Source organism: Dendrobates tinctorius, unplaced genomic scaffold (assembly GCF_039654945.1).
Source record: "Dendrobates tinctorius isolate UK_male_01 unplaced genomic scaffold, ASM3965494v1 ptg000028l, whole genome shotgun sequence".
Taxonomy (NCBI): domain Eukaryota; kingdom Metazoa; phylum Chordata; class Amphibia; order Anura; family Dendrobatidae; genus Dendrobates; species Dendrobates tinctorius.
This window is the reverse complement of record NW_027361696.1, coordinates 9,120,493-9,144,628: the sequence shown is the minus strand read 5'-3', so window position 1 is coordinate 9,144,628 and position 24,136 is coordinate 9,120,493. Positions and strand designations below refer to the sequence as shown.

The 24,136-nt window shown below is 45.2% G+C and overlaps 1 protein-coding gene across 2 annotated transcripts in view; it reads right to left on the bottom strand.

Moving 5' to 3' along the window:
* The window catches only part of EPHA8 (EPH receptor A8), a 183,827-nt gene that overhangs the window by 101,726 nt on the left and 57,965 nt on the right, over window positions 1-24,136 (bottom strand). For both annotated transcript variants that reach the window (XM_073570085.1, XM_073570086.1), the window contains exon 4: window positions 5,398-5,553. In XM_073570085.1, the coding sequence (XP_073426186.1) occupies window positions 5,398-5,553 (156 nt within the window). The remainder of the gene's footprint in view (window positions 1-5,397; window positions 5,554-24,136) is intronic.

Genomic DNA, 24,136 nt, shown 5'->3' with positions numbered 1-24,136 from the left:
AACAAGCGACTGAGCCCGGGTGAAAGTCGTGGAGGTCACCCAGGCTCTCAGGTACCTTTTTCTGCCTTCTCTAAAATGTTCTTGCAAGTGGAACTTTGTTGTGGGAGTGTCTCTACATCCACTTCTGCCTTCGTGGATTGCGGATCAGCATTGAACTTTATTGACTCTGATTTGGTATCCAAGTGTAAGATAGGGACAGTTAGGTTGGAGACTCCTATTCACATTGTGGCCATTGACAAAACACCACTGGTAAAGAATGACATTATGTTCCATACTGAAGAGTTTCTCCTTAAAGTGAGTTCCTTGCACCAGGAACGTATTTCATGTTTTGTGATGGACAACCAGCCAGCGGGACTGGTGTTGGGGTTCCCCTGGTTACAATTGCATAATCCTGTAATTAATTGGGAATGTCGGGACATTGTTAAATGGGGTCCCTATTGTTCTGAGAAATGTCGTGATACTGTGTCTGTGTCGTCCGTGGGTCTGGAAGGTATTCCGGAGTGCCTGATAGATTATACGGACGTTTTCTCCGAAAAGGAGGCTGAGGTTTTACCGCCCATTTGATTGTGCCATTGATCTGGTTCCTGGTTCCAGGTGCTAAATTGCCCAAAGCCCGCTTGTATAACCTTTCGGGTCCAGAACGAGCTGCGATGAAGTAGTATATTTCCGAGAGCCTCCGTAAGGGACACATTCGTCCTTCTGTTTCTCCTGTGGCGGCGGGGTTCTTTTTTGTAAAGAAAAAAGACGGTGGTTCACGCCCATGTCTCGATTTTCGTGAGTTAAATAAGATAACTGTGAGGAATACGTATCCCCTTCCACTTATTCCTGATTTATACAACCAATTGTCCGGAGCTAAGTGGTTTTCAAAATTAGTTCTACGGGGAGCGTATAACCTTATCCGAGTCCGAGACGGAGATGAATGGAAAACCGCTTTTCTCACTACTGAAGGGTTGTTTGAAAATCTGGTCATGCCTTTCGGCTTGACCAATGCTCCAGTGGTCTTCCAAAACTTCATAAATCACGTGTTCTCTGATTTTATTGGATGTTTTTTGGTGGTATATTTGGATGACATATTGATCTATTCTCCTGATAAACAGACTCACATTGGTCATGTTCGGGCAGTTCTCCAAAGGCTCCGGGAGAACTGTCTCTTTGCTAAACTGGAAAAATGTTTGTTTTTTGTTCAGGAACTGTCGTTTCTGGGGTTCATTGTGTCTGCTGAAGGGTATCGCATGGATCCTAATAAGGTGCAGGCCATTGTCGAGTGGGTTCAACCTTGTGATTTGAAGGCTCTGCAGCGTTTCCTGGGATTCGCCAATTACTATCGCAAATTTATAAAGGGGTTCTCACAGGTGGTTAAACCCCTCACAGACATGACTCAAAAGGGGGCCGATATCAAGAATTGGTCAACCGCAGCGATAGCGGCATTTCAGTTTTTGAAAACATGTTTCATGTCGGCCCCGGTTCTTGTTCATCTGGACCCGTCGGAACCATTTATTGTTGAGGTAGATGCCTCAGAGGTGGGGGTGGGAGCGGTATTGTCCCAGGGACCCGCCACTTTGACCAATTTAAGACCTTGCGCCTTTTTCTCAAAGAAATTCTCTCCTGCGGAGAGAAACTATGATGTGGGAAATCGAGAACTTCTGGCCGTTAAGTTGGCCTTTGAAGAATGGAGGCATTTTTTGGAGGGGGCTGTCCATCCTATAACCGTAATTATGGACCACAAAAACCTAGCTTATATTGAGTCAGCTAAGAAGTTGACTCCTAGACAGGCTAGATGGTCACTTTTTTTTTCCCGATTCAACTTCTCATTCACTTTTCGGCCAGGGTCCAAAAATGTCAGAGCAGATGCTTTGTCACGCAGTTTAGATCCGGTGTCCCCCCTGGAACCTCCATCCTCCATTATTCAGCCTGGGGTGGTGGTGGCAGGTATTTCGAATATGTTGGAACGAGAGATTCGGGAAGCCCAGTCTCTTGCACCGCCGGCTAAGCCGGTGGACAAACTTTTTGTGCCAGCTCAGCTTCGCCTTAAGGTCCTCCGGAAGTTCCATGACTCAGTTCTGGGTGGACATCCAGGGATCTCGGCTACCCGGAAGGCCATTGCTAGAGTATTCTGGTGGTCTGCTTTAGCCTCTGATGTTGGGGAATATGTGTCTGCTTGTGATGTTTGTGCCTGTGCAAAAACCCCCCCCATAACCGGCCAGCCGGGGAATTGGTACCACTGCCAATTCCTGAGAGACCATGGACGCATTTGTCCATGGATTTCATCACCAACCTTCCCCCCTCCAAGGGTAATACCGTCGTCTGGTTTGTGGTGGACAGGTTTAGTAAGCAGGCACATTTTATACCTCTGGCAGCTCTACCTAATGCGGAAACATTGTCCAGATTGTTTGTTGAGCATGTGGTGCGGTTGCATGGGGTACCCTTGAATGTGGTGTCTGATAGAGGAGTGCAATTTGTTTCCAGATTTTGGAGGGCTTTTTGTAAAAGGTTGGGTATTGGTCTGTCCTTTTCATCCGCTTACCATCCAGAGACTAATGGGCAGACCGGGCAGACCGAGTGGACCAATTAGTCTCTGGAGCAAATTCTGCGTTGCTTGACCTCAGACCGACAAGATGATTGGTGTTCTGTGTTACCGGTGGCTGAGTTTGCATTTAAGAACCACGCTAACCAGTCTACGGGTACATCTCCCTTTTTCTGCAATTATGGGTTCCATCCTCATTTTCGAGAATTTTCCCGTTTGAATTCTGGGTGTCCTGGAGCGGATGAGACGATCCAGCAGTTGGGGGAGGTATGGCGAGAGGTCCAGATTAATATTACGAAGGCCCAGGACAAATTTAAATTTTTTGCGGACAAAAAACGATCCGCGGGACCGGTGTTTCAGATTGGGGATAAGGTATGGTTGTCCACCAAAAATATAAGACTCAAGGTCCCTTCTGCGAAGCTTGGACCCAAGTTTATTGGTCCTTATGAAATTACCGAGGTAGTTAACCCGGTGGCTTTTTGGTTGCGTCTCCCGCCATCTCTGCGGATCCCAAATGTTTTTCATAAGGCCCTTTTGAAACCTGTGAGGTCTGCTGGGGAGGGATCATCAGCTTCCCCAACACCGGTTTTGGTAGACGGGCAGTCGGAGTACGAGGTGCAACGAATTGTCGACTCCAGGTTGGTCCGTCGTGCCCTTCACTATCTGGTACATTGGCTACGGTCCTGAAGAATGCTCGTGGGTTCCTGCTCGATCGGTTCATGCGGATCGGTTGGTCTGGGCCTTTCACACCAAGTACCCTGAGAGACCTGGGGGTCCAGTGGCCCCCCATTGAGAGGAGGCTACTGTCATGATCCAGGATGGGGTTTCGCTTTGGCCCGTCCTGGTCTGACTGGGGGTTAATTGTTCCGCCTCTCCCTGGCAGAGGGCGGCTATTTAATGCTCACTGGACCTAGGTCCGGTGTCAGTTATACTCCTGCCCTCGGCTGAGTTAGTTGACCTTGTGTGTACGTGTGCCTTGTGCCTGATATCTTGCTTGCTTGTTTGGTTTTGATCCGGTTCTGTCCCTATTACGAGTTCTGCCTGTCCCTCTTGTACTGCGCTACCTCTCGTGTATGACTCTCTGCTTGTAACCCGACTTCTCTCTGCTCGTCCCCTTGGTACCACGTCGCCCTCTTGTGTATGACCTTTGGCATTGTCTGACCTCCCGTCTGTTTACTCCTCCTGTACCTCGCTGTCCGTACTGTGAATGACCTCTGTTTTGCCCGACTCTGAGTTTTCTGTCTTCTCTGAAAGCAGGACACTAAGCCACGCCCCCTTGCAGTCACATGACCGTAGGTCCCGTGCCGGCTTGCTAAACTTCATCACTCAGGTCCTGTGCACCTATACTTTCTGGCTATCCTGGTCCCCAGGGGTCCCTACAGTGCGGGTGAGTCCCTGCTCAGCGGAGGCTGTACGCCGGCGCTGTCAGGATCCTGATAAATGTGTTGTGTATATATTCTAGTGCCTAGGTTTACTGTAGTTATGATGGTTTTAAGATGGAGTGGGGGTCCGTCCCATATCCAAAAGTCAAGAAACCACTGGAGCCATAGGCGGAGGAGGGCATGACTTGGGGATGGGAGGACCTTTACTCCTGCAGCTTTTTTGGTATAGTGGTGTAGATTTTAAGCAAGAGTGATGTTGCTTTCAGAGTAAGAAGCACAGTATGTCTGTGCCTGGTGGGTTACTGTGAGGAGGGTGGGGCTTATATAGAACAGGATATCTGTCTCTCTCCCTCTTTCTTACACAGGATGAACAGGAGGAAGCATTTCCCGCCCTCCCGCCCTGTTTATAATCATTGTACTAAAACGTTTTAATTATTGCTTGTATGATGAATGCTTTATTGTATTTTTGAAATTACCATTGTATAGTTTGTTCCAGGTTCAATTTTATCATGGCTATAAAGAGTTAACAGCAATAACCTTCTAAGCCCAAGGGAAGGGCCATCCTTCAGCCATGGTTCCCTAGAGCTTTCCGCCACACGGGGTTTTTCCTCTCCTGAGCGCTGTAGGATGACTCTTTGTGAGTCGGAGGTTTGCCAAGTTAGTCCCCTTAATGCTTTTGCAGGGACTTCTAGCTTATAAGTTTGCAAAAGTGATTTATTAAAAAGAAGAAAAAAAAAAAAAGTGTCAAATGTGAATTTATAACCAGTCATAGTTTTGCGGTTTAGGAGTCAGGTGGAAGTTGCAGACAAGTTAAGGTGGACTCATTTTAACTAATAGAGGATGTATAACCTCATGGTGGTGAACAGGCTCAGCTTTGGTGGCCAGCCTCAAGGACGTTGTAATGGTAATGTCAATCAGGGGCGGGCACAGTGGTTAAGCACAGGAGTGAGGATAATAGGGTCATTGGTGCCCTGAAAGTTTACTGGCTCTGCTTGAATGGCAAGCCAGTGCGTGCCGCCCCTTTATGGCTGTCTGTCCTGGTTCTGTATGTCAGACAGCTGGGGGTATCACAGTACTTGTGAATCCCAATGTACTAGCACTTCACCTGACTCCTACTGTGATTGTTTTAATCCTGTGATTTTAATAAAGCTGTGGCCATTTTGACAACCAAAATAACGTGTTGTGTATTTAGTGCCTAGGTTTACTGTAGTTATGGAGGTTTTAAGATGGAGTGGGGGTCCGTCCCATATCCAAAAGTCATGAGGAATCAGCTACAGTACCTTCAGATAAGTTTCAGATGTGGAGGTGGAAGCTAAGGTTCAGAATATGAGAAGTGAAGAACGAGGAAGCATCGGACTTGTGAAACTGGAGAAAACTGTGGAGCTGCTGTTGCTGAGAGTTCTTCTCACAGAAATGAGTGGTTTAGAGAACAACCCTGCACCTTTCTGATGGAGATCATCACAAAATTGTGCCATCTTGGCCTATACTCACGTGTGCATGGAACAGAAGGCGGATCCGTAGCAGAACGGTAATAGTTGTTATCACAATCACAGATCTGGGAAGCCAAGGTATCTGAATGACTAAATGGGGGGCACTTGGAGCAAAGTTGGTCTCCTGGTGAAGATTTGAAGTATCCAAGATCGCAGGCTGTAAGAAATAATAATCGCGTGTCAGTGTTACTACATTAATGAACTTCTCTATAGCGGCCGATTCTACTACTCACATGCGGTTATTATGGGTGGAGAAGAAATATGGGGAGAAGACATATGAGAAGACAGCATGGGGAGAGGGGTATGTGAAGAGACAGTATGGGGAGGCAGGAAGGGAGGGTGGGGGAACATGTGAGGAAACAGGATGAGGAGCAGGACAGGGAATGGGTGATGAAGCAGTTTGATAATGGGGAGTAGGGAGGGAATGTGTGGAGAGGGTATGGAAGGAGAAAAGTGCAGGGGCACAATATAGAGACTGGGTAGTGTGGGGGGCAGTATATAGAGGTGGAAGCATGGTGGGACAGTTGGAGGGCACAGCACATAGGGAACAATATGCCGAGGAGGGGACACAGAATAGAGACTGGACAGTAAAGTGTGGACACAAAATGAGAGGAGAGTGTGAAAAGGGGCCCATTATGAAAGAGAGAGGGCAGGGTAGAGGCCATGTGCCATAAAACAGATTGTGTAGGGGTCATATTTGTGCAGGAAGCACAATGAGGGGCAAATATTCAGGAACTCAGTGTAGAGTAGATATTTTTATTCAGGAGCATTATAATCACACTAATTTTAAGGACACCATGGCACAATGTGCTGCAGAAGAACAGAGAAGATGGAAGTTTGCAGAGCTGAGCTGTAGATGTGAAAAGTCACCATGGTGTTTACACAAGATGAGAAGGAAACAATAAGAATGACTCCATTCAGAGATGATGTCTCCTATAAAGTACCTGGATGTAAATGTTTATTTATGATATTGGCTATGTCTCATCAGTACTGTGTGGTTCATGTATGGTCCGCAGTTTGGTAATGACTGATCAACAAATCCAAGCATCTCCTTACCATTGTTAAGGACACACTGGGAGTTGTAGGTTCATACAATACTATTACATATGAGGCTGACTTTACATTGCAATGGTGGTTCTGGTGATGTATTCATGTACTAATTGGGGTCGTGATGCTGTATTTCTGTACTAATGGTAGCTCTGATATTGCATTTCTCTACTAATGGTGGTTCTTGTGATGTATTCCGGTACTAATGGTGGTTCTGATGGTGATGTACTGATGGTGGTTCTAGTGATGTTTTTATGTGCTGCAGATGGTTCTAGGGCAGCATTCTTGTATTGATGGTGTTTCTTGTGATGTATTTCTGTACTGATGAGGGCTGTGATGCTGTATTCATGCACTGATGGTTGCTCTGGTGATGTATTCATGTACTTAGCGTTGTTCTGATGATGTATTTATTTTCTAATTTTGGTTCTAGTGATGTTTCCGGTGCTGCTATTTGTTCTTATCCTGTGGTTCTGACCCTGAACACATTTAAAAATTCATGAAGGAGGTTTCACACTGCGTTCTTCGCCACATTCAGTGGTCCCATTGTAGCTTATGTCAGAACCCCTACAAAATGGGATTTGGGTAAATGCGCCGACAGGGATTTTGACTATAATGGTGCAGACGGAGTTAATGCGTTCTCTGTTTTGTTTTGCATCATTTTCGGGCGTATATACCTGCAGGAGACAGACTCCCAGATGTATGCACTAAGTCGGGGTGTCTGCCTCCAGTATACATATATGGTCAAAAATTATGCACGGCAGAGCACACATTGACTTCATAGGAACCATTATAGGTAATAGCCCCATTGGCAAATATGCCTGAATGTCGTTTTGCGGGAGGCTCAGAAGTAAATCCTGATGGGACCAACGAACTTAGGACAAAGTGCAGTGTGAAAGCACCCTAACTTGTATGATTACGTGATACATGGCTATGTTAATAAAGTTCTAACAATATAATAAGTCAGGTATATAGTTATACCCAAGTATATAGGAAGTGTATCAATATTTAGATTAAAAAATATTTTTATTAATATACACAGTAAAAACAAGTAAAAAACTCAAGAAAGAGACTGGATTAAGAAAAGAGGGACTAAGACATGAATAACTATTTCATCAGGAGGAATAATCACCAAAATAGTACAATAAACAAGCTAATGCCAACAATAGATAAAACTTAAATAGGCTATTCCATTGAAAATGCGTGGGTTGGATATATAAAGTGCTACCGTAAGTCCAGACTGTTATTCCTTAAAATATACAGACATTATCTATATATATGCTGACCAAAGGACAATTAGTCATGCAGACAGACATAAAATGCTCTGTCTCATACATGGTGACATTTGCATCAGAGCAACTAATTGAACCAACAATCAATGCTTAGCAAAATGAACATAATGGACTAAAGAGTCCCCCTCCGGAGAGGTCTTATGAATCTTATTTTTTCTCTATGACATTATGTAGCAGCATGTAAGATATAAGTACATACAGTCACGTGCCAACAATTAAACGTGCGTTGCCTTGCTTGATTCTCTTGCATTGAGCTATGTTGCACATATTTAGTTGGAATGTGGCATACTTGCTGGTACAAGACTGCCCACTTTTTCCATAGGAATGGGAGAATCCATATAGCGTGCAGTGTGCGCAATGTGAGGATTCAGAAGTCACAGTGTACCAAGAAGGCTCTCCCCACTGGAGAAATGACACGGGTAAAGAGAAAGTGCTCAAACAATTCAGAATGGGAGAATGAACAGAAAATAGTTTGTCACAGGTTTTAACAGTGAGGATATCCTCTTTGGACGATAGATTGAGCCATCAATATAGTAACTAATCAGGACAGAAAAGACATGTTAAAAAACGACAGTTTTTGAAGAAGTAGTGATCATTTTATTACATTTTTCTACTCCTATTAGTTTGGAATTTAATCTCATAAAATATATATGTGAGGACACACCATTGTATTTTACTTAACCAGATGTTTATTTTCCTCAAGCCGGAAAGAATAGACTGTTATGTATATGTTGACTTTAAATTTATGTGTTTCTTTCTGGCTGGTCAAGAAAACAGACTTTTGCTCATGTAAGCCTGTAATATTGACTTATAAGTTAACAATTTGTTGGAGCACATTGTGTTCTTATCCTGGATGACTAGCGATACAGGGTCATGGAACAATGATGTTTGTTGATAGGTTGATTACACATTGTCCAAGCCAGCCAGGTTGTTGACTTTTAAATAGAGGAGAAAAAAACTATGCAAATAGATTACATAATCAAATAATGCGACTTGATCTTGCTACCATTCTTCCCCTTTATCTATGAACACTGAATGAAGGACACTTGTTAATTATAAAAAGTGGTTATATGCCCCTGTATGATGAGACAGAGATTCCGTCAAGACATCCAGACATCAACAAAAAACAGAGACTATCTACAAGAGAGCAGCCAAGACATCAAGGCCCCATCACGAGGGACACAGATTTGTCATTCTACAGGATGCAAGCTTAGGGGACCACAGCCCTGGCTGTAAGAATGCAGATCTACTCCACTGACGATCACTGACCCATGGATATATTTTGTGACCCTCCAGTCAACTGGCCTTGCACCTGAATGGACTGTCATCTTCTTAAGCTTGTTGTTACCTTCTGCCTGTGCGTGCCACAGGAGGGGTAGTCGTCCCTGGAAGCTGAAACCAGGTTGTGACCCTCCAGTCAACTGTCCTTGTACCTTAATGGACTATGATCTTCCTAAGCTTGTCCTTACCTCCTCTCTATGTGAGTGCCACAGGAGGGGTAGTCAGCCCTGAAGGCTGAAGCCAGGTTGTGACCCTCCGGTCAACTGGCCTTGTGCCTGAATGGACTGTTATCTTCCTAAGCTTGTCATTACCTCCACACTTTGTGCGTGCCACAGGTGGGATAGTCGACCCTGGAAGCTCTGAAGGAACAGATATTCTTATCCTGGCGAGTCAGCGGAAGGGTGAGACTCTAATTTGCACTAGCTTATGTATTTTGAGGGGACTGTTCTATGTGTTACTTGCCTGTTTGTGGTTCAATAAAATATTGCCACACTGTTTTACCTTCAACCCCTGTTGTCTGAGTAGTATTAAGCCCAGGGTAAAAGAAGAGCGGGCGTTCAGTGGGATGATCCCTGGTCCATGAAGTTTTAGCTAGCGGACCTGGTCGCCACAATATAGTTTAAAAAAAAAATCACAATCTAATATATAAAGCTCAATGTGGGTGTGTGTGTATGTATGTATGTATGTCCGGGATTGGCATCCGCACCGTCGAAGCTACAGCCACAAAATTTGGCAATCGCACGTCTGGACCCCGAGAGCGTCATAGGCTATGTTGTAAGGTGAAATTTTAACCCCGCGCGTTCCAATTCACCAAACAATTTTACCCCTATCTACATAATGGGGAAAAAGTGAAAGGAAAAGTGTTGGAGGCAAATTGACAGCTGCCAGATGTGAACAAGGGGGACTTAAAGTATGAGAGCGATGGCGCCAAAGAGTATATACCATACAGTTGCTAAGGTGGAGCCCTGACATGGGATACTCACCACACACAGGGATATGAACACACACACAAAATGCACCACACACTACCATGTGTGTTGTGAATTCGCTTTCTGGCCTACCTCTGGTTACTACTGAAGGTAGTGGAGCTGGTCAAATTGACAGAGGGGTTGCGAGTTCTCTTTCTGGGCTCCCTCTGGTGGTTACTGGAGGTAATGGAGCTGATCTGATTGACAGAGGCTTGCCACCTGATGATGAGGATGACGATTGGAGATCTGGGGTTTCAGACTGGGATTTAAGACAGCCAACTCCCTCTATCCCTGCTGGTGATTTTCTTCCTGCCTCCTGAGGTCTTAGTTTCCAGTCCCTGCATGTTCAGCTAAGTGTTCATTTGCTATTCTATTACATTTGATCTGGTTTTGTCTATTTCAGTTTTGTGTGGGTCAGCCAGCTCCGGCTGGGGCTGTGCTGAATCACCATCCATATGTTACTGCTTGTGCCAGTTTGTTTTTGTCCCTTATTAGATTGGCCTCTTTTTGCTCTGCTTTCAGAATATACCAGAGTGCTGATATAGTGGGCGAAGTCGTGCGACTTCAGTATTTTTTGCATCAGACGTGTTGGACTTTTTTGCATGGTTTTTTGCGTGATTGCAGACTGTATCTTTCCTTTCCTGCCCTGTCTAGTCAGTGTGGGCCCCATCGTTTGCTCAGTCTATTTTCCTGCCTGCGTTTGTATTTTTCATCTTGTCTCACCGACAATATCTGGAAGACGGCGTTTAATACTCCGGAGGGACATTTTGAGTACCTGGTGATGCCTTTTGGGCTCACTAATGCCCCTTCTGTCTTCCAGTGCTTCATGAATGATATTTTCCGAGACTTTGTGGATAAATTTTTGATCATCTATCTGGATGATATTTTGATCTTTTCCAAGGATTGGGATTTTCATGTGGAACATGTTCGGACTGTGTTCCGGATTTTGAGGGAGAATTCCCTGTATGTCAAGGGATCGAAATTCCTTTTTGGTGTACAGAGGATTTCATTTTTGGGATTTATTTTGTCTCCGTCAACTATTGAAATGGACCCGGCCAAGGTACAGGCCATTTATGATTGGGTTCAGCCCACTTCTTTGAAGGCCCTCCAGAAGTTTTTGGGTTTTGCTAATTTTTATCGTAAATTTATAGCTAATTTTTCTGGTATTGCCAAACCATTGACTGATTTGACTAAGAAGGGGGCTGATGTGCTGAATTGGTCTCCGGAGGCTGTTTCTTCTTTTCAGGAGCTGAAGCGAAGGTTCACTTCTGCTCCGGTTTTGTGGCAATTGTCTCACTCCCGTTTCAGGTAGAGGTGGACGCTTCTGAGATTGGTGCAGGAGCTGTTTTGTCCCAAAAAGATCCTGTAACATCTAAAATGAATCCCTGTGCTTTCTTTTCCCGAAAGTTCTCCCCATCTGAACGTAACTATGATGTGGGGAATCGGGAACTGTTAGCCATGAAATGGGCATTTGAGGAGTGGAGACATTGGTTGGAGGGAGCTAAACATCAAGTCGTGGTCCTTACTGACCACAAGAATTTGATTTACCTGGAGTCGGCCAAACGCTTGAATCCTAGACAGGCTAGGTGGGCCTTGTGTTTCACACGTTTTGATTTTGTGGTCTCTTTTCTTCCGGGCACTAAGAATGTCAAGGCAGACGCCCTCTCTAGGAGTTTCTTTGCTGATTCTCCTGTTGTGACCAAGCTTGCTACCATCTTAGGTGAGGGGGTAGTTCTTTCTGCCATCTCGCCCGATTTGAGACGTGTTCTGGAAGAGTTTCAGGAGGACAAACCTGAGCGTTGTCCCATTGGAAAATTGTATGTTCCTGACCAGTGGAGGAAGAGAGTGATGTCTGAGGTTCATTGCTCCGCATTGGCTGGTCATCCAGGTATTTTTGGTACTAGAGATTTGGTGAGTCGGTCTTTTTGGTGGCCCGCCTTGTCTCGTGATGTCAGGAATTTTGTGCAGTCCTGTGGGACTTGCTCCCGGTCTAAACCTTGTTCTCGCTCTAGTGGGTTGTTGATGCCTTTGCCGGTGCCCAGGAGGCCATGGACCCATATTTCAATGGATTTTATCTCTGATATGCCTGTCTCTCAGAGAATGACTGTTATTTGGGTGATTTGTGATAGATTCTCTAAGATGGTCCATCTTGTACCACTCCCTAAGTTGCCATCTTCCTCAGAGTTGGTGCCCTTGTTTTTGCAACAGGTGGTTCGCTTGCACGGGATTCCTGAGAACATTGTATCTGACAGAGGAGTTCAGTTTGTTTCTAGATTTTGGAGGACTTTCTGTTCCAAGCTGAGAATTCAGTTATCCTTCTCCTCTGCGTTTCACCCTCAGACCAATGGGCAGACGGAGAGAACAAACCAGACTTTGGAGTCGTATTTGAGATGTTTTATTTCTGCTGATCAGGATGATTGGGTTTCATTTTTGCCCTTGGCCGAATTAGCTTTAAATAATAGAGCTAGTTCTGCCACTTTGATGTCACCTTTTTTTTGTAACTTTGGGTTTCATCCTCGATTCTCTTCAGGGCAGGTGGAGTCTTCTGCCTGCCCAGGTGTTGACATTGTGGTGGAGAGAATGCACCAGATTTGGGACCAAGTGGTGGATAGGTTGTCTCTCTCCCAGGAAAGGGCCTAGCGGTTTTCCAACCGGCATAGGACCATTGGTCCACGGTTTAAGGTGGGTGATATGGTTTGGTTGTCATCAAAGAATATCTCTATGAAGGTAGCTTCTCCAAAGTTTAAACCTAGATTTATTGGATCTTACAAGATTTTGGAGATTCTAAATCCGGCCTCTTTTCGATTGGCTCTTCCTGATACATTCAAGATCCATAACGTGTTTCATAAGTCTCTGTTAAAGAGGTTTGTTGAGCCAGTAGTTCCTGTGGTGGCACCTCCTGACCCTGTATTGGTTGAAGGTAATGTGGAATATGAGGTTGAGAAGATACTGAATTCTCGTCTGGCTAGACGGAGACTCTAGTATTTGGTTAAATGGAAGGGTTATGGCCAGGAGGATAATTCTTGGGTCCCTGCATCTGATATTCATGCCGAAAGATTGGTTCGTGCTTTTCATCGGGCCCATCCTGATCGCCCTGGTGGCGTGGATGAGGGTTCGGTGACCCCTCCTCAAGGGGGAGGTACTGTTGTGAGTTCATTCTCCCCTTCACCTTTGATGTCTGATGAACTCCCTCTGCTGGTGAAGAGAGGTAGTGAAATTGATTGGGATGGGAAGAACCTGTCATCTGAACAGGTGGAGTGTGATTGGACATCTGGAATTTCTGAGTGGATATAAGGCAGCCGACGCCCTGCAGGGCTGCTGGTGATCCTTTCTGCTCTGAGCTCTTGCATCCAGCTTGGTTCCTGTCTACTAAAAGCTAAGTTTTTGCCCTGCTGTTGTTCCATGAGATTTTGTCTGGTTTGCTTAGTGTTTGTGTTCAGCCAGTCCTGGTTGGGACGGGCTGAATTCCATTTTTGTCTCTGATCAGTTGATCTCTTTGCTCTGTTTTCAGAATATACCTGAGTGCTGATATAGTGATTTTGAAGTCTAGTGACTTCAGGGCTTTTTTCCCTATCAGACGGTTGGGACATTTTTGGTAGGGTTTTTTGCGGATTGCAGCCAGCATCTTTTCTGTCCTGTCCTAGCTAGTTAGTTGGGCCCCATTGTTTGCTCAGCCTGTCTTTCTGTCTGTGTTTGTGTTTTCATCTGTTTTTCACTGACAATACATGTTGGGGGCTGTCTATTGCTTTGGGGTCTGCTCTGGGGCAGTTTAGATTTCCCCTTTCCTTCTTTAGGCTTATGTAGTTCTCCGGCTGTGACGAGGGGTCTAGGGCACCGTAGGAACCCCCCACGGCTACTGTTAGTTGTGGTGTATAGGATCAGGGGTCTGCAATCCGATAGCTACCAACCTCTCCGGTTTTCTGGACTTAGCTTGTATTTTTGTTTTCTCCTCCGGTGACTCATTCATAACAGGCTACACTTTCTTCTGTGGAGGGAATGGGAAAAAATGTGGAAAAGTTCATGGGGGGTGAATACTGTTTCAAGGCACGATGCATGAAGGTATCACTTGGCCGTCCACACCTTCCTACTTCCCAGAATAAAAGGCTATTCCTATTTTCATAAATGGGTATTGTCATATAATGTTCAGAAGTTCAGGCAATTTTGTAATTTTTTTGGTTAATAATTTCGGTTATTTTGGATTATTTTTTTTGCTTACAGCTTGTTGCCTTGGAGACCGACCACTGCTGCTAGCCGAACATGTGCAGCGCTTCCAAGCTCTTTTCTTTTGAGATTATAAAACACTGCTGTGACGCCAACCACCATTAATGGAGCGTGCTCCTAGCTTGTACTGCTGGCCAGCCTCAGCACAGCGCTTACAAGGTGTACAGCAGCGGTGGTTGGTCTCCTAGGTGACAAGCTGTAATAATATCGAACAAACGGCTGCAGATCTTACTAGGCAGTAAATGACAGACATGCACGCCTCTACAAGCGCCAACAACACCCATCTGTGATGACGGTAACAGCCCTTTAATGCAGCGTCGTCCAGGAGGTGATTATCACTGATGTCGTTAATAAGAGGTCGGACTCCACCATCAGTATTAACCTTGGATAAAGTTCTGCCGTAGGACGTCTGGGGAGATGCCGCCAATCTGCGCAAACATAATTTTCATGTTTGAAGATGAGGACACCTTTCCAATAAGTAGCCATTATAGAGCTGAACAAACAAATAACTCTCTAAATCATCTCGCTGGGACACAGCTCATTCATTTATATCAGCAGCCTGCTCCACAATGACAGGATGGGGCCCCGTGGCAGTCAGGTGCCAATCTATCAGCATTTACACAGCTGGAGCCGGGGCAGCACGGGCTGTATGAGAGTGGAGATGTAATGTTCCCTCCATACAGCCTCCTACGGGAGCCCGAGGAGCAGAAATAGAATGTCTGGATGCTACATCACAGGTTTGTCCTACAGCTCCGATCATTAAAAATACAATATTCGCAGTCCACAGAAAAAAGGCGATACTAGGATACAAGCTTCATCTGGTACAATAAGATGTTCTAGGCCCGTGATCAGGACATGTGCTAGAAATAAGTACGATACTAGGAGACGAGCGTCAAGGGTCCAGTGAGGAGCATCACCCTCATCCCAAACACCATTTATCCTTGAACTGTACTGTTGAGTGGTCAATTAAGTAAACGGCCAACTTGTAAGGGTATATATCACGTTACATTGCTTACATCTCAGGACATAATAATAAAACTTCTGGTCTTTAGATGTTCTCAGAATTCTGTAAATTCAACCTCAGATGAAGAACAGCACGTGACAAATGACACCCAAAAACTAGGCAAAATGCAGGAGCAGTGTGTGAATAATTAAGTACCCTCCTGAATCCACAGCTTGTAGAACCTGGTTTAGCAGTAATATATCCCAGTAATTAGGAAGAAAACATATGTGGGTGAAGTTTCACTTGATGCATGCTGCTAAAATTTGACCAACGAATAATTTCCTTGAAAAGTTTATTTTAACAGATTTACGGAGTCAATTTTTTTCGAGGTCAACGCAGGACCTCTTCATCAGGACAAAAACTTAATGACTAAGTCCTAACGACTCATGTCCTGCAGCAGCTGATACATGCAATTTATACATGTTGCTTAGGTGCAACCCTACCAGGTGAGCAGATCCATTTCTGTTTCTCTTCATGTTTTACAGTTAAAAACCTATTTGGCGCTCTTTTATCTCCCAGAGTTTCATTTGGGAGAAGGTCTGGACTTTGGGCCATGGCAGGACTTGATTCTTTTCCAGCCATTTTGATGTAGATTTGCTGATGTGCTTGGGGTCTTTGTCCTGTTTCATGACCTTGTTTCGGCCAGGATTTAGCTTTTGAATTGATGGTCACACTTGAGTCTAGAATATTTTTGCATATAGAAGAGTGCTTGGTCAACTTAATGACTGCATGGTGCCCAGAGTTCTGTGGCTGCAAAACAAGCACAAGGCTTCCCCCCTCCATCACCACAATGATGGCTGAAATGAGGGGTTTGTGCTGATATGCGGGATTTGGTTTTCGCCAAATGTGGCGCAGGTCATTATGGCTAAACATCTCCACTTTGGTCTCATCTGTCCAAAGGACATTGTTCCAGAAGTCTTGTGGTTTGTTCAGAGGCAAATTTGAACATTTTATCCATTCTGCCATCTTCTCTATAGAAAGAAGAGGCTTTCTTCTGGAAATCCTGGAAAACCATACTTTCCCAGTCTTTTTTCTAATTGTAGTGTCATAATCTTGAACCTTTAACATGGTAAGGCCTTTAGAGTTCAAGCTGTATCTCTTGGGTTTTTGAAGTTTCTCTGAGCATTGCACACAGTGTGACCTTGGGGTGAATTCACTGAAGGTATTGTCACACTTAGCGATGCACCAGCGATCCCGACCAGCGATATGACGCGGTCAGGATCGCTGGTGCATCGATAAGCGGTCGCTAGTGAGCTGCTACACAGGCAGATCTCACCAGCGACATAGCAGTGGTCAGGGGTCGTTACTTACCTGTCAGACGAGGCGATCCTGACGTCCTCCGCCCACGTCCATGCGTCGCTCGTCTCCACAGCAGGAAGCCCAGCAGGAAGCGCCTGACGAGAAACGGTCCAGGACGTTCCCGCGCGATCAGCGATAACCAGCGGGGGAGCGGTCGGAGGTAAGTATCAGACATAGCGATATCGCTAGCAATATCGCTATAACATCACAAAAAACATATTGATAGCGATATCGCTTAGTGTGACAGGCCCTTGAGACGTCTACTCTTGGGAAGATGTCAGCTGTCTTGAAAGTTTTCTACTTGTTAATAGTCTTTCTCACTGTAGAATGATGGACTCTAGTTGGTTTGAAAATAGCCTTATAAACCTTCTGCCCTTTTAAAAATTCTCATACTGATGAACAATTAACTAAGGGCATTTGATGATCGGTTTCTTCATTTGTGTCTAGTGATCACTTTGTCACCTCCTTAGTTAGATAAAAAAAAATTTTCATTTATTCCATTCTTTTCAGTTAGGGTTAGGAATAGGGTTAAAGCTGGGGTTAGGGTTGTGTTGGGGTTATGGTTGGGTTGGTGTTAGGGTTTTGGTTAGGGTTGGGGTGTGTTGGGGTTAATGTTGTATTGGGGATAGGGTTGTGTTGGAGTTAGTGGTTAGGGTTGTGTTGGGGTCAGGGTTATGGTTAGGTTTAGGGTTATGAATGTGTTGGGATTAGAGTTGGTTTGAGGGCTGTGTTAGGGTTGTAGTTACAATTTGGGGATTTCCACTTTTAGGCAAATCAGGACCTCCCAAACTCGACATGGTGCCTGCCATCGATTCCAGACAATTTTCCGTTCAAAAAGTCAAACGGTGCTTCCTCCTTTCTGAGCCCTGCTATGTGCCCAAACATTGGATTTCCCCCTCATAAGGGGTATTGATGTACTCAGGAGAAATTGCACAACAAATTTTGTGGTCCATTTTCTACTGACACCCTTGTGAAAATAAAAAAGTTTGAGTCTAAAATACAGTACATTTTTTTCCTTCCACATTGCTTTAGTTCTTGTGAAGCACCTGAAAGGTAATAAACGTCTTGAATGAGGTTTTGAACACCTTGAGAGGTTCAGTTTTTAGAATGGTGTCACTTTTCAGTGTTTTCTGTCATGTTGACCCCTCAAAGTCACTTCAAATGTGATGTGGTCCCTAAAAAAATGGTTCTGTAAATTTTGTTGGAAAAATGAGAAATCGCTGGTCAACTTTTAACCCTTATAACTTCCTAACAAAAAAAAATATGTTTCCAAATTTGTGCTGATGTAAAGTAGACATGTGGGAAATGTTATTGTGAGGATATGACCGCTTAATAAAGACTATAGGACAAGTGGACACAGAGCGGAGTCCACAGCTCTAAGAGAAAGAGACTTTTTCCAGCAAGGAGCACTGATATTGTCTCACATCAGCCTCAGGTGATGGAATATGTTTTGTTCTGTGAACTAAAGAAATAGACACAGGGGTTTCATCAGGCAGTTTGGAAGTGACTTCGATGTGAGAAGATCCGAGCTGGGATAAATGGATGGACTATGGAGGTTTGGAGATCTCAGATCGGGAACTTGTGGACTGAGGACATTGTATGTTGGCTATCTACATGGATTTGTTGTATAACCATAGAGTTATGGAATAATAATAGTTACATCGTTAACCTGCCTAGGTGATTTTTATAACCCACAACCTCAGATCTTCACAGGTATTTATTAACTATTTTATGTGACATAACACTGAATTAAGGGCACAAAAATTAAAAGTTTGAAAATTGCAAAAGTTTCAATTTTTTTTTCCAAATTTCTGCCAAATTTCTGTTTTTTTTCATAAAAATGCAAGTCATATCAAATAAATTTTGCCACTAACAAAGTACAATATGTCAAAACAGAATCTCAGAATCAATGGGATACGTTAAAGCATTCCAGAGCTATAAACTCATAAATTGACAGTGGTCAGAACTGTAAAAATTGGCTTGATCATTAAGGTCAAAATTGGCTCGGTCGCTAAGGGGTTATTCCCGAAAGGTAGACAGTGTTTATTAAAATATACAAAAAGATACAAAATTGGAACAAAACAATACAATATGCACAATTACATAATATAAAAGGTATAACAAAAGGAAAATGACTAAATGTGATATCATGGAAATGGCTCAGAGCTTAGGGGAGGGAGATGCTCCTTAGGAAAACAGACAGAACCCAGAACAAGCTGTACCTTCCGGGACTGATGAATGACCCAAACCCAAATTCAGCTTTTCATTAGATCAAGGTTCCATCCACATATTTCCCCTTAGTAAGCTCATGTGGAGGCTGGTTGTGGGATATGATAGGTTCTTTAGTTACATAGGTACATGGGTTGACAAAACACCTAGGTCAATAAAGTTCCTTCAATTGTATACTTTTGGCAATAACTTATCTATAACCCACAATGTTATGTGTACTGAGGAAATCATCCAGCCCTTGTATAAAAGCTGTTATAATGTCGGCCATTATTACCTCTTGCGGTCGGCATTCCACAGTCTGACTTCTCTAACAGTAAAGAATCCTTTCCTATTTATCTGCCGGTATTGCCTTTCATCCACCCGTAATGAGTGTCTCCTGGTCCTTAGTATGGTCTTGGGAACGAATAAGTCATTGTCCAGTCCTTTGTATTGACCACACATGTATTTATACCTATAAATGAGATCCCCTCTGAGACGTAATTTTTCTCCGAGGGCCTCCCATCCCTTGTAATAATCTAGTTGCTCGACTTTAAACTTACGTGAACTTCTGAATATAATTTTTAAATGTGGAGCCCAAAACTGGATCCCATATTCTAGATGTGGCCTTAGGCCTCTTTCACACATCAGTTTTTTGCCTTCAGGCGCGATCCGGCTTTTTTTTGTAAAACCGGATCCGGCAAAATGCAATGCCGGATCCAGTTTTTCCCCATTGACTTGCATTAGCGCCGGATCGTGCCGGATGGCATTGCGTTTCATCCGTTTTTTGCCGTATCCGGCAACTTGTCTCATTCCGGCGTCTGGAAAAAACGGCTACTGTAACGTTTTTTGTCTCCGGCGAAAAAGCCGGAAGCGCCGGATCCGGCGCTTCCAGCTTTTTGCTACAATGAAAGTCTATGGGCGCCGGAATGCGCCGGATCCAGAAAAAGACGGATCCAGCCACCGGATCCGGTTTTTTTAAGTCTGCGCATGCTCAGATCCAATTGGCCAGCCCCCAGGAACAGATATAACCTGCTAGACGGATCCAGCAAAAAAACGGATCCGTTTCTACAGTTCTCCAAAATTTATGCCGGATCTGTTTTTTCTAAAAATAGCCGGATCCTGCCTAACGGCAAAAAACTGATGTGTGAAAGTAGCCTTACAAGTGATTTATAAAGGGGTAGCAATACATTGGGATCATAGGATTTTATGCCTCTTTTCATACAGCTTAAAATCTTCTTTGCTTTTGCGGCTGCTACTTGACATTGAGTACTTCTGCCATCTTACTTGTAAGCAGAATACCAAGCCCTTCACCTGTTCTGTAGTCCCAAATATACTTAAAGGTAAAGGAAATATTTTTTGAGATTCTCAACTTTCAGGATATCTTCACCCTTGGAGGTCCCAGGTGGTAGATTTTGTCAACATGCTTCTTATCTGGATTTTAGCTGTCTATAGAGATGAAACATGGCATGGACCAATATTAAGTTGGAGGGGTTCTGACGGCCTTACAGTGATGTGAATGAAGGAGTTATGTTTGTCTATTCCCTACGATGCCGAAAATATAGGTTCCATAAACATCCAATCAAAGCTAATCTCAAAATTAATCACTGTCCACTACCTCCAAAAGGTCTGGGAGCCTGGCTTTGATGAGAGGAAGCATATGCCTGAGAAGGGTACTTTCCTGCCTTTGTGTACATGAATCTCATTTTTGCTGTCTTTTTTTCCAGAACAAATCTTCTGTTGTCATTACCTATTCACTGCAGGATGTCATATTTCAATGGAGGTTGTAGTGTCAGCTCCCTCCCACTTGCATAGTTATAATTAGTTTTTCTCTTTCCCAGCTATAATTAATGCCATATGTACAATGTGGAGTCTTACGTCAATTGAGGTTAAAGTGTCAGCTTTTTCTCCCTTCCCCAGTTATAATTAATCCTACATGTTCAATGTGAGGGTGGTATGTCTTCTCTCTGAAAAAGTCTTATGGATTTTAATTTTTCTCTATGACACTGTTGACCTGAGAAAATTAAATGAGCTGTGTGACCTGAGTACATGGGAGAAGCTCTATGGTCTGAGAGCAAACATGGGATAAGCTGTATGATTTGAGAACATTGAGGTTTGAGATTACATGAGAAGCTGTGTGGCTTCAGAACATGGGATAACATGGGATAATCATTGTAATCAGATAAAATTGGATAAACATAATCTGAAAAAATGGGAAAAGCTGTGTGACCTCAGAATTTGGAAGAAGCTGTGTGGCCTGGGAACATGGAGGAGGGAGGGGGAAACTGGGCAACCTGAGAATGTGGAAGGAGTTGTGTAACCTGAGAACATGAGATAATTTGTGTAATCTGACAAGATGGGAGGAATTGTGTAGCCTGAGAATGTGGGAGGAGATACATAATCTGAGACTGTGGGAATAACTGCATAACCAAACAATGTGGGAGCAGTTGCTTAACCTGAGAATGTGGGGGAAGCTGTGCAACTGGAGATTAAGGGAGGAGCTGTGTGAGCTGGAAACATAGTAAAAGCTGTATAACCTGAGAAATTGCGAGGAGCTATGTAACCTGAGAATGTGTGAGGAGCTATGCAGCCTGAAAATGTAGGAGGAGCTGTGTGACCTGAGAACTTGGGAGGAGATGTGTGACGTGAGAATCTAGGAGTAGCAATTTGACTTGAGAACAAGGGCATAGCTGTGGAACCTGAGAATATTGGAGGAGCTATGTAACCTGAGAACGTGTGAGTTGTATGACCTGAGAATGTGGGAGGAGCTGTGTAACCTCAGAAAGTGGGAAGAGCTGTGTAACCTGAGAAAGTGGGAAGAGCTGTGTGACCTGAGAATATGGGAGGGACTGCATAACCTGAGTACATGTGAGGGGCTGTATGACCCGAGAACGTGGGAGGAGCTTTTAGCCTGAGAACATGGGCGGAGCTTGTAGCCTGAGAGAGTGAAAGGAGTTTTTTGGCATGAGAACAAATGGAGGAATTGTGTGAACTGAGAACTATGAAACCTGCCTGGGATCACAGGAGAGCTGTGTTGCTTAAGAATGTGAGAGGTGCTTTGTGGTCTGAAAAAGTGTGAGGATCAGTGTGTCTTAAGACAGTGGCAGAAACTATAAACTGAGACCATAATAGCAGTGGTCCTGTGTTCTAGGAGGAGCTGTGGCCAGAAATCGGGCAGGAGCTATGACCTGAGACCTAAGAAGGAGCTGTGGCCTGAGATCTAAGAAGGAGCTGTGGATGGAGATATAGAAGGAGCTGTGGTTAGAAATCTAGGAGGAGCTGTGGCTAGAAATCTAGGAGATGCTATGGCCGGAGACCTAGGAAGACCTGTGGCCTGAGAACTAAGAAGGAGCTGTAGCCGGAGATCTAGGAGGAGCTGTGGCCTGAGATGTAAGGAGGAGCTGTGGTTGGAGATCTAGGAGGACCTTTGGCTGGAGATCAAGGAGGAGCTTTGGCCGGTGATGTAGGAGGAGCCATGGCTAGTGTCGTAGGAGGAGCTGTGGCCAGAGATGTAGGCGGAACTGTGGCTGGAGAGTTAGGAGGAGCTGTGGTTGGAGAGCTAGGAGGAGCTGTGGTCGGAGACCTAGGAAGACCTGTGGCCTGAGAACTAAGAAGGAGCTGTAGCCGGAGATCTAGGAGGAGCTGTGGCCTGAGATGTAAGGAGGAGCTGTGGTTGGAGATCTAGGAGGACCTTTGGCTGGAGATCAAGGAGGAACTTTGGCCGGTGATGTAGGAGGAGCCATGGCTAGTGTCGTAGGAGGAGCTGTGGCCGGAAATCTAGGAGGAGTTGAGGTCAGAGATCTAGGAGGAGCTGTGGCCGGAGATCTAGGAGGAGCTGTGGCCGGAGATCTAGGAGAACCTGTGGCCGGAGAGCTAGGAGGAGCTGTGGCCGGAAAGCTAGGAGGAGCTGTGGCCAGAGATGTAGGCGGAACTGTGGCTGGAGAGTTAGGAGGAGCTGTGGTTGGAGAGCTAGGAGGAGCTGTGGTCGGAGAGCTAGGAGAACCTGTGGCCAGAGAGCTAGGAGGAGCTGTGGCCGGAAAGCTAGGAGGAGCTGTGGCCAGAGATCTAGGAGGAGCTGTGGCTGGAGATCTAGGAGGAGATGGCTGGAGATATAGAAGGAGATGGCTAGAGATCTAGGAGGAAATGTGTCATGGGATCTAGGAGGAGCTGTGGCCAGAAATCTAGGAGGAGTTGAGGTCGGAGATCTAGGAGGAGCTGTGGCCGGAGATCTAGGAGGAGCTGTGGCCGGAGATCTAGGAGGAGCTGTGGCTGGAGAGCTAGGAGGAGCTGTGGCCGGAGATCTAGGAGGAGCTGTGGCTGGAGATCTAGGAGGAGATGGCTGGAGATGTAGGAGGAGATGGCTAGAGATCTAGGAGGAAATGTGGCATCGGATCTAGGAGGAGCTGTGGCCAGAAATCTAGGAGGAGTTGAGGTCAGAGATCTAGGAGGAGCTGTGTCCAGAGATCTAGGAGGAGTTGTGGCCGGAGATCTAGGAGGAGCTGTGGCCATAGATCTAGGAGGAGCTGTGGCCGGAGATCTAGGAGGAGCTGCGGCCATAGATCTAGGAGGAGCTGTGGCTGGAGATCTAGGAGGAGCTGTGGCCGTGATGTAGGAGGAGCCGTGGCCAGTGATGTAGGTGGAGCTGTGGCCAGAGATGTAGGCGGAGCTGTGCCCAGTGATCTAGGAGGAGTTGTGTCCTGAGATCTAAGAAGACCTGTGGCCTGAAACCTAAGAAGGAGCTGTGGCTTGAGACCTAGGAGGTGCCATGGCCGAAGATCTAGGAGAAGCTATGGCCGGAGACCTAGGAGAAGCTGAGGCTGGAGATCTAGGAGGAACTGTTGCCTGAGTAGTAAGAAGGATTTGTGGCTGGAGAGATAGGATGAGCTATTGCCAGAGATCTATGAGGAGCTGGGTCCAGAGATCTATGAGGAGCTGTGGCTTGAGAACTAAGAAGGAGCTGTGGATGGAGATCTTGGAGGAACGATGGCCGAAAATCTAGGAGGAGCAGAGGTTGGGGATCTAGGGAGAGCTCTGGCCTGAGAATAAGAAGGAGCTGTGGATAGAGATCTAGGAGGAGCTGTGGCCGTAGATCTAGGAGGAGCTGTGTCCGTAGATCTAGGAGGAGCTGTGGCCGTAGATCTAGGAGGAGCTGTGGCCATAGATCTAGGATGAGCTGTGGCCGGAGATCTAGGAGGAGCTATGGCCGGAGATCTAGGAGGAGCTGTGGCCATAGATTTAGGAGGAGCTGTGGACTGAGACCTAAGAAGGAGCTGTGGCCTGGGATCTTGGAGGAGCTGTGGCCTGAGATCTTGGAGAAGCTGTTGCTGATATTGATGAGTTCAGCTGTAGCCCAAGACCAGAATGAGTGAGCTGTTACATGTATTGTGAGCTTCTCGTGGCATGAGGCAGAAAAAGAACTTGCCCTAC